General features: G+C 29.9%; 1 protein-coding gene across 5 annotated transcripts in view; it reads right to left on the reverse strand.

The window, feature by feature from the left end:
• Nucleotides 1-15,256, reverse strand: part of SGCZ (sarcoglycan zeta) — a 781,719-nt gene that overhangs the window by 5,310 nt on the left and 761,153 nt on the right. For all 5 annotated transcript variants that reach the window (XM_036228605.1, XM_036228604.1, XM_036228606.1 and 2 more), the window contains 2 exons: nucleotides 11,982-12,054; nucleotides 1,818-1,941 (listed from right to left, as the gene is read on the reverse strand). In XM_036228605.1, the coding sequence (XP_036084498.1) occupies nucleotides 1,818-1,941; nucleotides 11,982-12,054 (197 nt within the window). The remainder of the gene's footprint in view (nucleotides 1-1,817; nucleotides 1,942-11,981; nucleotides 12,055-15,256) is intronic.

Below are 15,256 nucleotides of genomic sequence, written 5' to 3' on the forward strand. Positions count from 1 at the left end.
GATTTATTTATAGCGTAATACTCAATTCACAATTAAATGTTAACCTGTAATTGAATCCAAGGATTCTGCTGATACTTTGAATAAAACAATAAATAAAGCAGTACATAAATAGAAGCAGAATGGAGATTTATGATCATCAATATTTATTATGGAATAATTCACTTTGAATAATTTGAATGAAATGATTAGCATGATAAAAGCAACTCTTCGGAAAAGACATGGGATATTTTGAAAGATTTCTGTCTTGCTGTGGTAGACAAAGTAACGTAGTTTGTAATTGTAGTGGAAAAGAATTCTAAAAAATAATATGGATATATTTTTAAAATATTATAAAGCACATTTTTAAATAATTTAAGTTGTAATATCCACTAAGATGTTAATATGGTTCTGCCAATAACTTTGTTTATAAAAAATGAGCAAAATACGCAATTAAAATTTATCTTCAATCAGTAACTGAGATAATGGCATAAAAGTAAAAGTGAAAAAAAAAGAACATTTCCCTTTGATTCTATTAATTTATGTCCTCATCTTTACATCTAAAGACAAAATGCTCCAGAGCATCTCTTTCAAATTATCCTTCCATTCTTTTTCTTCTCAACTTGAACTTTGTAAGCTGATAATAAAAAATAAATAAGTACATGAAGCAAGAAAATACTAAGGGAATTAATTTGTAAAAACAGCAATCCAACTGATTTAGACCTTCAAGGACTTTGGGAATTGCAGTAAAAATATACAGAATAGAATATGTATTATGTATAAGGCTTTGTAATAATTAAGGTAGAATTAAAAACAAACAAGCAAATAAAAAAACAACTATCAAGATGTCCAGGCAGATTTGAAAGAACAACAGACGAAAATCCTAGAAATGAACAACATAATTACTAACATTAAAAGCTCAATGTAGGGATTAAATAAGAGATTAGATATTGAAGAAGAACCTAGGCATATAGATCTGAATGAATAAGCAGAGTGAGGCAATGGAGACAAAGACATAAAAAGTAGAAAGGGGAGGCTAAGGGATCTGAAGGGTAAGAGTAAATAAACTTAGTATTTCTTTAGAGTTCTAGAAAAAGGCCACAGAGAAAATGGGGAGAGGTAGTATTTGAAAACATAATGCTGAGTAATTTTCAGAACTGACAAAAACATGATTTTTCAGATGCAACAACCACAATGTATACAGCTAGTAAAGTAAATTAAATAAATGTGTGCCTAGAGAGAAAGAGGAGAAGACTGAAGGCAAAGGGTTTTTTGAGAGCAGGAAGCAAGAAAAAGGAGAGGTTCTTTAAAGGATTGACGAAAGACTTCAAGGAGAATCTTGGAGGAAATAAAGTGACATGGAAGAAAGCTACAACTGAGTGTCTATCTCAGAAGTAACAATAGGTTTAAATAGAAAAATAAACTTTGCTTTTTTTTTCTTTTAAAAATGTAGGCTCCGTCTTTACAGAAACAAACATCCAAGGTACTTTTTAGTAAAAATGTTTTGAAGACAAAAATAGAATAAAGAAAACAAGGATTACCTTGTACTTGATGTTATCTTGATATTTATTATATTTATATGCCAATTTTGAAACTACACAAGTTTAGATGCTCCACTTATAATTGACATATGAATGAATACCTTTTAACAGAAAATAGAGCTTTGACTTAAGAATATACCATTAAGTTCATCAAATTTTATATTCAAGAAGTACTATATTATCATAATTTAAATTCTCTTATGATGCAGTTCTTTACGTCTCACTTGGAACCATATGCATATACTTTGAGAGGCAGGACCCTCAGCAGAAAAGGGCCAGTCTCTATCCCTGGGAACTCACCTCTCCCTCTGTTGACTGCAAATGGAGCTCCTTCCTGCAGGTGGCCTTGAAGTCTCCTGCAGCTGCACTCACCTGGACCCCTCGAGGAGCTTCCATTATCAAGGACCTGGTTGGTGATTCAAGCCTAAGGGAAAACCAAAGTAATCCTTAATAGTAAAAAGAAAAAACTTATGATACACTAAAAAATAACATTAGTCAACTGAAAACAAACAAAGAAATAAGTGGGCATAAATAAAATTTCTTGTCATTTCAAAAAAGCCCAAATAAGTTTTTAGAATGATTTTTGTTACCTTATTTATTTTTTTGACTCAGCGAATCTCTTTATCTGTTGACATCAACTATTTCTCATTTGTATAATGATTTACTAACAGTTTCAATGTCGTTTCCCTTCACAATGAACATGAAAAGTAGGTTGTGATAAGTTTACATGTTTAAATCTTTTATGCTTTTTCAATATTAATGATGGAGCTTTAATAAATGCATTTCTACAAAGTGAGCATGTGCGTATCCCTCAGTAAGAGTCCCTATCTTGCAAAGATGAGAGAGCATTAAGAAAATCATGAATATTGCAAACTTTTAAGTGTTCACAGTAAAAATTTTGTAAATTTGAAATTTTTCAAAGTACTCTTTACACTTTAGAAGTTAATTAAAATGAAGAAACAAGACGTTTCCTGCATCAACTGACTTCTACTAGCCAAGGAAAATGTCCACAGAATAAATAACATTAATGAAGAAGAAAAACTTGATACACAAGGATGTACATAATTAAAGATTTACTACATAGATTTTGAGGGAAAAAAGTATTTTAGATAGTTGTGCCCTTAAAAATGATAGCTGAGAGGCAGTTACAAAATCATCTTCAACTGTAAACCTAGAGAAAAGAGCCAAAGAAGACAGAATACAGAAAGTACGATATAGTCATAAAATGCACTAATGTGAGAAGAGGTAAAATCTCTGAGTTGGTCTTTTCAGATATGCATTCGGCTCTGGGGCTGCAGTTGTCTGTGTTCCCCTTGACCACATGACTTCAGGAAAAGAGCGCCCTCAGGTTTACATTCGCTATCATATAGAGGAAGTAGTTTCTTTTGAGGCAATAGATCCAGAGCTGTTCTGCAGAAAAAAAAATACATCGAACAGTTTGTCTCTGAAGATCAGCAGTCTCTCAGTAGTGAAGTTGAACTTGACTTGGAAATGATGTTGAAGGACTAGAATCAGCATTTAGAAGAAGTATTTGGATGCTTGCAAATGTTTGTTTTTGTTTTTGTTTTTTTCACTCAAAAAAATAACTTTGAAATGTTCATCTCTTTGGGACTCTTGGTATCTTCACATAATTCCTGGAGGGGTCATGTTTTGAATATGTATTTTAAAGAAATCTGTTTGTTGTTTTTTAAATAAAAATCAGATTTTTACAGAATATTTGAAAACTTGAAAAGAAAAATCAGTCAAAATTTTTCATTCATCATCCTTATACTTTGTACGCGGTATATAAATTTCAAAATCTGGATGTTAAAACTATATTTTTAATTGATTTCCCATGATTTCCTCAAATCTACAGCACCTTGAATAGTACATCTGTGACCACAGCTATTTCCATTTGTCAACTATCTATGACATTAAATGTAATTATTTAAGTTTGTATATTATCAAACAATTCAAACAAAAATCAGATAAGGAATCAAAATGGATTAAAATTCTAAAAGAGATTATGAATTTGACATTCACAGAAACACAACTCAGTGAACTTATAAGTGTGAAGAACACTTAATTTATAAAATAAATGATATGATATATTTTGTTTCTGAGGTTAAGGAGTTTGGGTTATTACTCATATTTTTGATAGTAAAAGTCCATATTACATGTGTACATTTTTGTACTATATTTCTACCATGTTTGACATTTGGGATCAGAGCATTAGAATATATCAATGATTTTGGGCTCTTGGGTTTTTCCATTCTCATTTTTGTTAATTATTTAATCAGAACATTTTATTACATTCGTTTTAGACCTCAGGTGCCATTGGCGGAGTAGCCACAGAGCAGAGTGCTTTGCTAATGCTGACTTAGAGGATCCTTCTTCAAAGGAAAAGTTGAGAGCTGGCTGAATCTCAGTTCAGGAAAGTCAGTCAGCAGCAATAAGCCTTGATTGTATCATCTTTAAATGGACAATTATGATGATTTCTTATAGGTTATATTAAATTTCTTAAAAGAATAAAGGGAAATAAGTACGTGGTGGAATAATATTTTGAAATATTAATGGAATTTTCTCCCTTATCCCATTTGCTTGTACCCCTTACCATTCCCATTCTCTAGACAGTACCGTTTGCCACAAATGGTGGATGATAGAGCAGAGAAGCTGAGAAAAATCTGTGTTTTATAACCTTATTAACATTTTGAATTGAATAAAAATACTAGCCATTTAATGTGCTGAAAATGATTCAGCACATAAACAAAAACATAAGAAGAAAACCAAAATCATTGAGAACTTGTTGTTTATTCAAGCCTATGGAAAACTATTTCCTTGATTCACAGGATAGAGAAGATCTGGAGGGAAATCAACAGAATTGGTCTTGAATAGTTCGGTGTGTTTTGCTGCTACTTGAGGCCAAGTCCTAGGTTGTGGGACCTTTATTCTCTAGGTGTTAGAGATATGAGGAGAGCAGTAATGTACCTTCTATATTATATACGTATGTAAATTATTAAATATGTATACTATATATGTAAATAAAACTTAATGAAGCGTATATTAAAAACATTCAAAAACTGGTAGCAATTTTATAGTATTGCTAAATCCTAAAAGTTTTGAAGTGATGTAGATTGAATAAAATAGGTTTCAACTGTATGCTTTGTTAATCTTGATAAAGTTAAATGTAGTGCCCCAGTAAGTTTCATTAAAAATAAGTTTTATTAAAAATAGCACTGTGTTTTGAACAGTAGTCAACATTCAGATGAGTAATATATACTAGAAACTTAAAATTAATTAAGGAGAGTATACAGTTAAAGAGTAATACAACTTTATTAGAAAACCTAGAGGATTTAATAATTCTATTTTCAAAAGAACAAGTTGTGGTAGTCAAATATTTCTTATGAACATGAAAATTTAAGCTTGCAAACTATTTTTACAAGCTTAAAATTAACATAAGCAAATAAACTATTTAGTATAAGAAAATAAACTATTTTTTTTTCTAGGCAAAAAAATCATAACAGGACTGCAATATATATGGAGATGCAAGAACTTCAAATTGACAGTGTTGTGAACAGCATAAACTCATTGTGATCATTTACAGATGAATATATTATATCTGAATCAACTGATATTAACGTCTATAATTACATGTATACTTACACTTATATATATGCACACACAGTACGTACTTAGAGCTATTCACTGTTTCTAGGTTTATCATATGTTAAATAGAGAAAAGACATTTATGCACAAGTGGTGTGCAAGTATCTGCACCTACACCTAACTCCAAGTATTAAACTCCATAAATTCTGACAATAAGAAAGTAATCTTTACATTTAAGCAAATTCAGGCCTTATAAAAAGATTTGAAGTTAGGTGGGTATATGATTATAATATGATCCATCCAAACCATTATAAAGCAAATAGATTTAGATAAAAAATTTTAAAAATATGAAATAAAAGTAGGCATTGCAATTTGCTAGCCATGCCTGCTTATACAAATGGTTTGATAATTGTGAATTATTTCATCGACTATTTTATAAAATATTTTCCTGGGCCTTTACTAGAAGCTGAGAGCTTCTAGAAGCCATATTACAAATTTCAGAATTACAGAAAAGCATTACTGATTTTGAAAGTGTTGCTGCATAATATAAAGTAATGAAAATTATTTACAAGAAGCAGTCTGAGAAATTGAGGTATAAATTAACTGAAACTTATTATTATGCTCAAAAGTTACATCAACTTAATAAAAGAATTAAACATAGGATTTAAATATGAAACTCATAGATTCTCCATGAGTTCTACTTCAAATTTTAAATCCAGCTAACCTCTCTGGGGCTCAGTTACCTAATAAAATCATAGAGCACTTAAAAATAGAAATATTGTAGCCATTGCAAAACATCATTAGATTTTCCCTTCTTAATTAGTGTTAACCATATAATTATAATAATATACTGAGCTAATATTAATACTAGGAACTTATTCTATACTTAAAACTTTGCATAGATTATCTCTTAATAGCTAATACTGAAAAATGGGCACTCTAATTATTCATATTTTACCTAGGTAGTACTTGAATCTCATTGTAGTAGAGTCATTTTCACAGGATTATATATTTAGTATCAAAGACCCTAGAATACCTAAAGCAATCATGAAAAAGAATAACAGTTTTAGAGAACTTAAAACTTACTGCAGTACTATTGTAATCAAGACAGTGTCGGGCTAGCATAAGGATAACAAATCAAACAATGGAATAAAATAGAGACTCCAGAAATAGAGACTTTCGCAATAATGGTCATTTGTTTTTTTGACAAAGGCAGTGATCCAATGAGAAAAAGCAGTCTTTTCAGTGAATGGTGTTGGAATAACTGAACTCTATGTGAACAAAATGAACCTAAATCTATACCACACAGTTATCGAATGTAAAAGCTAAAAACGTAGGCTTTTAAGGGAAAATATCTCTGTGACTTGGGAGCAGGAAAGACATTCTTAGATCATAAAAAGAATTACCTTCAATAAAATGAATATACAACCCATAAACTGGGAAATTACATTCTCTCTCTCCCTATATATGTATATACATTTATACACATTATAGATACACAAACACACAAATATATAACAAAGGACTGGCACTAGGATGTATAAATATGCTTCCAAATCAAAGATAAAAATACAAAAACTTAAAATGTGAACAAAAGATTTGAATAAACACTTTGCTAAAGAATATATATAGTTGTCCCATATGTACATGAAAAAGTCATTGAAATCATTAATCATCACGTCATGAAAATGACATGAGGTACCACTACACACCCATGAGAATGGCTTGAATTAATAAGATCGCTAACACTAAATATTGGTGAAGATACGTAGCAACTGAGATGCTCATTTATTTTTGGTGAAGCAGTAGAATGATACAACTACTTTGGAAAGCTATGGTGTTTTAATATCAAGTTTAACATATGCCAGATAAACCCAAGTGTCTATCAGTTAGAAAAATGCATAAATAAAATATTGTATGTTCATATAGTGGAATACTAATCAGCAACAAAGCAGAAAGAACTATTGATACAGACAATATCATGTATGGATCTCAAAAATATGTGAAGTGAAAGAGATCTTTTAAAGAAGGGTATATAATCTATGATTAATTCATATTTAGTACTAAATCAGTCTTATCAAATCTCAGGTGAACAAAGTGAGAGCTGAGGTTGCTGCTTCTCGTGGTGGTAGTGGGGATTTACTGGGAGGGGGCATGAGGGAATTTTCTTGGGTAATGATAGTTTTTTATAACTTCGTAGAAATTTGGGTTAACACAGATGTATGCATTTTTTAAAACTCAACAAATGTGTACTTAAGCTTTGGGAATGTTATTGCATAATTATTTTACAACAAAAAGTGTAAGTGATCTTGAATACTACTAGTAAATGATATACTGGCTGAAGCAATCATAGAAGATACACAGATTAATGCAATTTATGTTCAAATGCATAAAAAATAAGATATACAAGTCAATGGGTATGGAATGTATACATATGTGGTTAAAGACATATAAGAAATAATAATGGAAAAATCTAGCTGGGGGTATATAGATGGTCATTGAGAGATGCTGTCAACACTGAATATTTTTGAGAATTTTTATAATAAGATGTTGGGAAAGAAGGTGTGGTTTCACATAAGATTATCTACTTTTTCTGTAAAATTTGTAAGACATGCTGTGGAAATCTGAATAGGAAAATTGTTAATTGATGTTAATGTCTGACTGTCATCAACTGTATTAAGGTGAAATAAAGATTAATGACATATAAGGATACTTTTAAAATATATAATTCCTGTGGCTAAATAATTATATTAATATAAATGCTATATTATTTAATGTCTGTATTTTACAATTATATTAGAGAGGAGGATATCTGGAAAAAATTTATGATATATTTTACTTGGAAATTCAAGAATTTGAGATATTCCTGGATAAAAATAAAGTCAAATATACCTCATGAAATTTACAATATTTCAAAAAGTAATAAACATTTGTAATTGAATTCCCTTCCAAATTCTCAAGAAAATCTCTAGAAATTTAAAACATTATGTCAACACATTTTGAGGAGAAAAGTATGACGGTATGGAATTTTTAAAAATAAAGTGGGAGATCTTCCTTTTAAAATTAGAACTTATAAAGTTTATTTAATTACAAATAATGTTGGAATTAGATATAGAATCTGGGTCAATGGAACACAATACAGTCTAAAACAGATGGAAGAAATTTATGGAAATTTAATATCTAATGAATGCAGCAAATGTATACATAAATGTACATTTATATAATGTGTATAAATGTAACAAATGTAGGGGCGGAAACATTATCTTATTTAATAAATAATGCTTATAAATTAACTAGTCATAATGAAGAAAATAACATTAGATCCTTAACACACTCTCCGAGGATAACTTCCAGTTTTAATTATTCAAAATATAAAAACATTAAAAATTCACTGACTATAATATTGCACAGAAAATTGAAGATTTAGAACATAATATCCCATTTTATTTATTCGAAATATAAAACTACAAAAAGTGTTCATTTTGAAACCATTATAGCAATCACAGCAGTGAATTTCAGACTAGTTTTCACAGTGGGTTCCCAGGGATTATAGCAGAGGGAAGGATTAAAGTTGAACTCAAGTCACCCTCCTCTTTGTTTTTTCCAAGCAATTCTGTTTTTATGATGTTTATATACCAAAGTTGCAACATGATTTTGTTTTTAAGGTGCAGTACAATTTTCAAATTTGAAAATGAGTGACCTAGGCCTCTAGCAGAAATTTCAACATTCTGAGAGTTCAGACTTCTTTTAAACTAAGTCACAAAGATACAATTACTAAACAGAAACTTAAGCATCATGTACCTTGTTATTGATAAATATTTGACACAATATCAGAGAAATATTAGTCACTCATTAATGATTTCTCGGCTTCAGGGATAGAATGAATGAAGAATTAAACAGAAAGTGTTTTAAGGGAAAAAAATCAATGCAAACTGTGACTTGACCATATAAACAATTTTACTGTCTTATCACTTTAGGCTACAGTGAACTTTCTTCAGATGCCAACAACATTGTTTTGTTTCTTCCATTTTTATCATTTCTTTGCTCACTACATATTCCATTATGGTCTCCTTCAAATTAGATCAAAGAAATCTCTAGATCAATTGCCTTCTTGTGTTCCCAAGATTGCAAACTAACATAAGCTTCTCAGAAGGCTCATTTGCTACTAATTCTAAATAAATATATAAAAACATACATAGAATTAAAGAATAGAAGGGAAGAAAGAAGAGAGGAAGGGAAGAAGGGAGAAGGAAAGAGGAAGGGAAGGGAGGAAAGAGAAGAAGAGGAATAAAGAAAAATGCTACTTTATTATTTTTTTTTCCTTATAGGTAGAAAAATACTGTCCAAGTATTTTATCCTCCCCCTTATTTTTTTGATAAAATTTCTCAGAAAAAAATCCTTAACTACTTAATAAATGAGAGTTTTTCCTTGAACATAAGAGTGTTGTAAATTAAAGCCATGCATTTCTAGAGGGTAATTTGGAACCTGAAAACCTCAACATTTCAGTTTTAGATTATATTCAGATCAGAATGGACATAATAAAAAGATTCCAATTATATCATCAAATATTAACTCCCTTCACTGATTCTAACTCAAGGCTCTTGTCTTATTCTTGGAATAGTTAAAGGAACTTAGATCCAAACAATCTTTGAGCAATGAGTATTATATAATGTATTTCATCATTTCTTACCAGAAGTTAATTTAAAAAATAAAAAAGAAAGAACATTTATGCTTGGGCTATTCCAGGCAATTATGCCATTATCTCCTTACTGACCATTCAGCATACATTTTTTTTTTAGACTTTTAGCATATAAGTCCTTATTGAAAAACTATATCACCTTCTATAAGAAATAAAAAAAAAAAACTACATTTGTAAGTTTAGAATGAACATAAAAATTAGCACAAAAGTTGGTGCATATTAAACACTTATCAAACATCTGGCAAATAAATAAATTACAGAAATCTACTACATTTCCACACCAAAATATTCCTATACTCTATAATAAACTTTTAAAAATATTCCTTTCTAAAGCCTTTTACTATTGACAAAATCAAAGGCAAAATGGCTACTCGCTTCCTAAACTACCATTTTATTTACTTCGCCAACTCATCCAACCTAGTTGATTAGAATTAGGTTGCCAACTAAGAATAAGGTTGCCCAGAAAGGAAAATTGTCAGCAAGACCTGTAAACATCTCCAACACTCTGCTTTTAATCTTCAGTACACAAATGAATAATTGAATACCCACATCATTACTGTGCTTTGCTTCTGTTTCAGTTTTGGAATCTTGGGGGGCTGCCAATCTGCTTTTAGCACCAGCAGATAAATCTAGCTTAGCTTACTGTTTATATAATTGATGCATAATTAGAAAATAAAAACTAGAAACACTATATACTAATTATAGCTTAATTCCCATTCACACATGAATTTTGTCACCAAGGTAATTAAGATAGCACTTGTTTCTTATTCCTCTTTTGGCAATAGATTTTCATAAAGAAAAATTACTAAAATGTTAGATATAAAAAATGTTTCTTTTAGAACTAAGTAATTTAAAAAATATTATCGAATGAAGCTCTAAACTTTGATAAACTTTGGAATCATTGTCACATGTGTCTTGGTACTACAATAACAAGTGCTGCCGTGTTCCTTATATTACATGCTACTTATTTAGTTTTGCTACGTTTCAAAAATTCAAATTAACAAATGTCTATCAGACACTATTATTTGGGAGATATGGTGCTGGCTATTAACAGCACTAAAGATAAGCAGAGAAGATGCAGATTATATTCTAATGGAACATATGATCTTGTTAGCTGGAGAGAGAAAATAATTACACAAAAATGTTAAATTCTTAACTGAGAAAAAAATCATAAATCAAGATTATAACACATTATGAGACACTATTTACACATAGTCATCAATCTTTCTAAATCCTTTTGGTTTTGCACTAGAGTAAATAATTATTATCTTATTAAAAAAAATGGCTCGATCACATAGAAAAGGTCACCTTCCCCGCTACTGTTAATTAGCCTGTTTGAATCTGAGTTACTCAACTAGTAAGAAACTGAGTTCTTTAGGAAATTTTACCTTTGAACTATAAAAGTCTGCAAATTTTATTCCTTTAAAAGCATGGCTTTTTTTTTTGGTGTTAAGAATTTTCAACTTTATTTTTCTATTTTCATTTGAGCATTTTTTTCCCCACTCATTTAAATGGGTAGGACTGAATCTGATCTTTATGAAGTAAAGTGTTTTGTTTTTTTTTTCTGCTTAATATTTTTATTGTATTTTCCAAGTAAAAGACTCAGATTACACTTTGATTTAACTTTAAAAATGATTTTAATATCTAATTTATTTTTTGATATAAATGTTTTCTTTTCTAATATCGTAGAAAATGCATTTTAGAATATAATTTACCTATCAAATTAATTATTTAAAACATATTTTTTATTGACATATAACATTCCTTCCACATAACATTACTTGACCATAAATAGCTTTCTTCCAATCTCTGCTTCCCGTTTCTTTATGCCCATGCATAATATACATTTGTCTATGACAGATTTTCTGGAATCCTTATTTTATCAGTCCTCTCAACTTCTTCTGTAACTGCCTTTTCCTTTCTTTTTTCACATTCTTTCTGATATATTTATTTTTATATTCATTGTATGTTTATTAAGGAAAAATATACAGAAGCTTATTTTTAGAATAATAACTCACACTTTCTTGCCCTTCATCAAATACTTGGCTATCTATTACATAGGTAAGAAATGTCAATTCCTTCTACAGGTATGTAGCACATTTTCTATTTTAAGTCTTTATATGTCAGAGGCTATCAACAGTGATGGAAACAATGACATAGGTATAAGAGACAGTACTTACCTGAGGTCTTGGGAAGGTTCTGCTCTGATGTGAGGTGTCTCAACAGAGTGCCCAAATACGGCTCCTTCAGTGCCTGGGGGTAACACAAATCTGGTAATCAGTATAAGCAAGTGGACAGATGCATCAGTTTTTATAGATAAAATAGATATTTTATAGAGAAAATATTCTTCCAAAAATGGGACAACTGATAACAGAAGTATAGAAAATAAGAGAAAAATTGGAAAAACATTTCAAGGCAGTGAAGGGCCAAGGAGGATAAATCTAAATGTCACTATGCTGACAATTTTTAAGATGATCTTATTTATAAAAGTTCAGATTGAGTTAGAACTTTTACCCTCTGATTAAAGAAGAAAGACTTAACATCTTCCCCTCTTTTATTTTCCAGGTAAGTGAATTTGAGGGAAAGATAGGTCATGATACTCAGTTCTGTCCTTCTACAAACAAACAGCATAAATGAAAATGTGGAGTGAGCTCGGATATAGTTTATTATTAAGTATTTAAAGGATTATGTCTTATTAGGCATTTAGCATTTGCCCCAGATACAGATCCCACCTTTGATGAGAATGGTCACTGAATAGTAGAGAACCAGTCACCTTACTTTGATCTTACTAGAGTTAGGCTATATCTAAAACCATGAACTACTCGAATTCATTTTATTAGAGCTGACTTCATATGGGATCACAGTTACCTGAAGAGCTCATTCACTCTAACACTTTCCTCGGGGAATTGAACGATACTTTAAGCTTTCCATTACTGACTCCATTTGACTTTCCAGGTTCTCAGAGCTTTTCCATAATTTAACTGAACAAAATTGAATGATATCCCTTTTCAAAAATCAAATGTGAAACATTTTCTAAAATAAGAGTATGAAGACAAAACCTCTCATTTCTTTTGTAATTTCACATAAATGTTTTAGAATATTTTTTTTTGAATAAACTTTATTTTATTTTGGTTTAATTATCTTCATATATCTTGGTGTAAGAATGTCATGCCTGCTCCATCAATGGCCTCAGCACTAGCATAATAATACAGTGCAATTTAAAAATACAAAATGTAAACCTAGAAAATGAACCTGCTTCTGCTTTTTGTGAAACAATATATGTAGATTGATTCAATAGGGAATTTAGAAATTGCTACCAGGAAATTAGAGCTAATATTTAAATTTCTTGAAAGTAAATTGTTATATAAGGAATATGTGAAATATACTAAAGTCACCAGATGACACCACTACATAAAACAACAAATCAGATATTGATCTTAAATCACAGAAGAGGTTTTTTCTTTTTTTTTTTTTTTCAGACTGTAACATAGTTTTATTTATATTATGGTTCTAAGGTAAATTTATAAGGTTCTGTTGTAGTAAATTCCTAATATTACAGATTTCAGTTTATAAGCCAAAAGCTATTGGCATTTGTTGACCTCGTACTGGGTTTTAGTAGTTGTTGGTATTTTTTTTTTTTTTTTCCCAAAAGAGGCTTTGTAGAGCATATACTATTACATGGGAAAACTATTAGAAAATTATTGCTTTAAGGAGCTTACTATTTTGATATTTTGTAAGACCTTTATTTCTGTGAGTGATAAATGCTTAGAGATAGTTCTTTAAAAGTAAAGTGACAATTTTAGATAAAGCTCGAATTTTGTGATTGTGGTGGGGGTGGCATTAGAAACAACGTTCCAAGGTATAAATTTTCATATCTTATGGAGAAACTACTTTGGCAGTTAAAAATAAGATATAACTTCCCAAAAGGATAGGATCCATGTGCAAAGTCAAAATATAAATTCCTATTATTTTATGATTTTGAAAACTTCCCAAATAGGTTAACAGAAATATAATTAAAGAACAGTAGTAATATTTATTTTCAAACACAGAATGACATACAATAATTTAGCACAGAATATATCACTGAAGTAGAATGCTATCAAAAGTTTAATTTTCTAAGGATGATTAAAAACTGATAGAGGTCTCAAATCTAAGCATTGATATAGAAAATTACTGATGATTTTTTAAAATGATTCTTGAGGAAATAAATTTATAATCATACCACCTAAGGAGCTAAGTTGAAAACTGAATAAAGTAATGTAAATAACTGACTAAGTGCAGGCCTTCAGAAAATGAGAAAATTAATCTTATTCTTTCCTTTTTTGTCCCAGAATGAGCCAAGGAGGCAACAATTAATAATCAACAATGATAATATTACAAGGAAATCAGTGAAGGAGTATAAAACCATCTGAGCCAGGCACATAAGCTCACGACATAAAAAAAATCAAAAGTAAAAAAATATATATATATGTATATATATACACACACATATATATGTTTCATGTATTGGGAAATAGATTAGGTTTAGCCATTAAATTTATAGATCATCAAATTAATTTTGAATTTCAGGTAAACAGTAAATCTTTTTTTATAAGTATGTGATATTTGAAGGAAGTATACTTATACTATAAATAATTTACGTAAGATTCAAAATTTGCTGGTTATGTATTTTACCTGCTAACTCTAATAATTAGTTAACATTTATTTGGCACAAACATTTCAGATTTGACTTATCCTCACATCAAGAAAAGAATGTGCGATGAATTCTCACATTGTAAGCTACAGAAATCATAGAAATCAAAATGAAAAAGAAAAATGACAAAAAGGAACATAGTATAGACATTTATCAATATGTATATTTAAGCTTACTGACTAAATAAACATTTGTTGTTTATTGCTGTTGTAAGGGGCTGTTCAAAAGGATACAACATTCATTTCTGATTGACTGAATAGACGTTAAAGGATATTTCAGATACCATAAAATGACAATGATGCTGTAAGACTTAGGTAAAATATAAACTGTTAACTATTGGAATGGTCAGAAAAAATAAGGCATGCAAACTTCAGGGTCAAAAAGCACTGAATCTCAATCATATGATAATTTCTGGCTTTAAAACAAAAGAATAAGGATGGCATATTCTGCTTTGCTGGAAAGGAGGTTCTGCTTTAAAGACAGTTTAAGACATAAGCTAGAATGCTACTCTTTACCAATGTGCAACATAAAATGTCACTACAAAAAAAATCATTAAAATTACATTTACATATCCCTCCTAAGGTGGTTATTTATACTGTAAATGCTCTATTTTAAGCTACTCATTATCAACATGTTGTTACTGATCTTTAGAAAAGTCATTTGTGCCAGAGATGCAACACAAGAAATGGAAATCAAAACACTTGGTATTCCCAGGTTCTTCCTCAACTTTATAGTAACTTGAAAAAATCATTCAGTGAAATG

The sequence above is a fragment of the Rousettus aegyptiacus genome, unplaced genomic scaffold, assembly GCF_014176215.1.
Source record: "Rousettus aegyptiacus isolate mRouAeg1 unplaced genomic scaffold, mRouAeg1.p scaffold_m13_p_11, whole genome shotgun sequence".
In the NCBI taxonomy this organism is placed as follows: domain Eukaryota; kingdom Metazoa; phylum Chordata; class Mammalia; order Chiroptera; family Pteropodidae; genus Rousettus; species Rousettus aegyptiacus.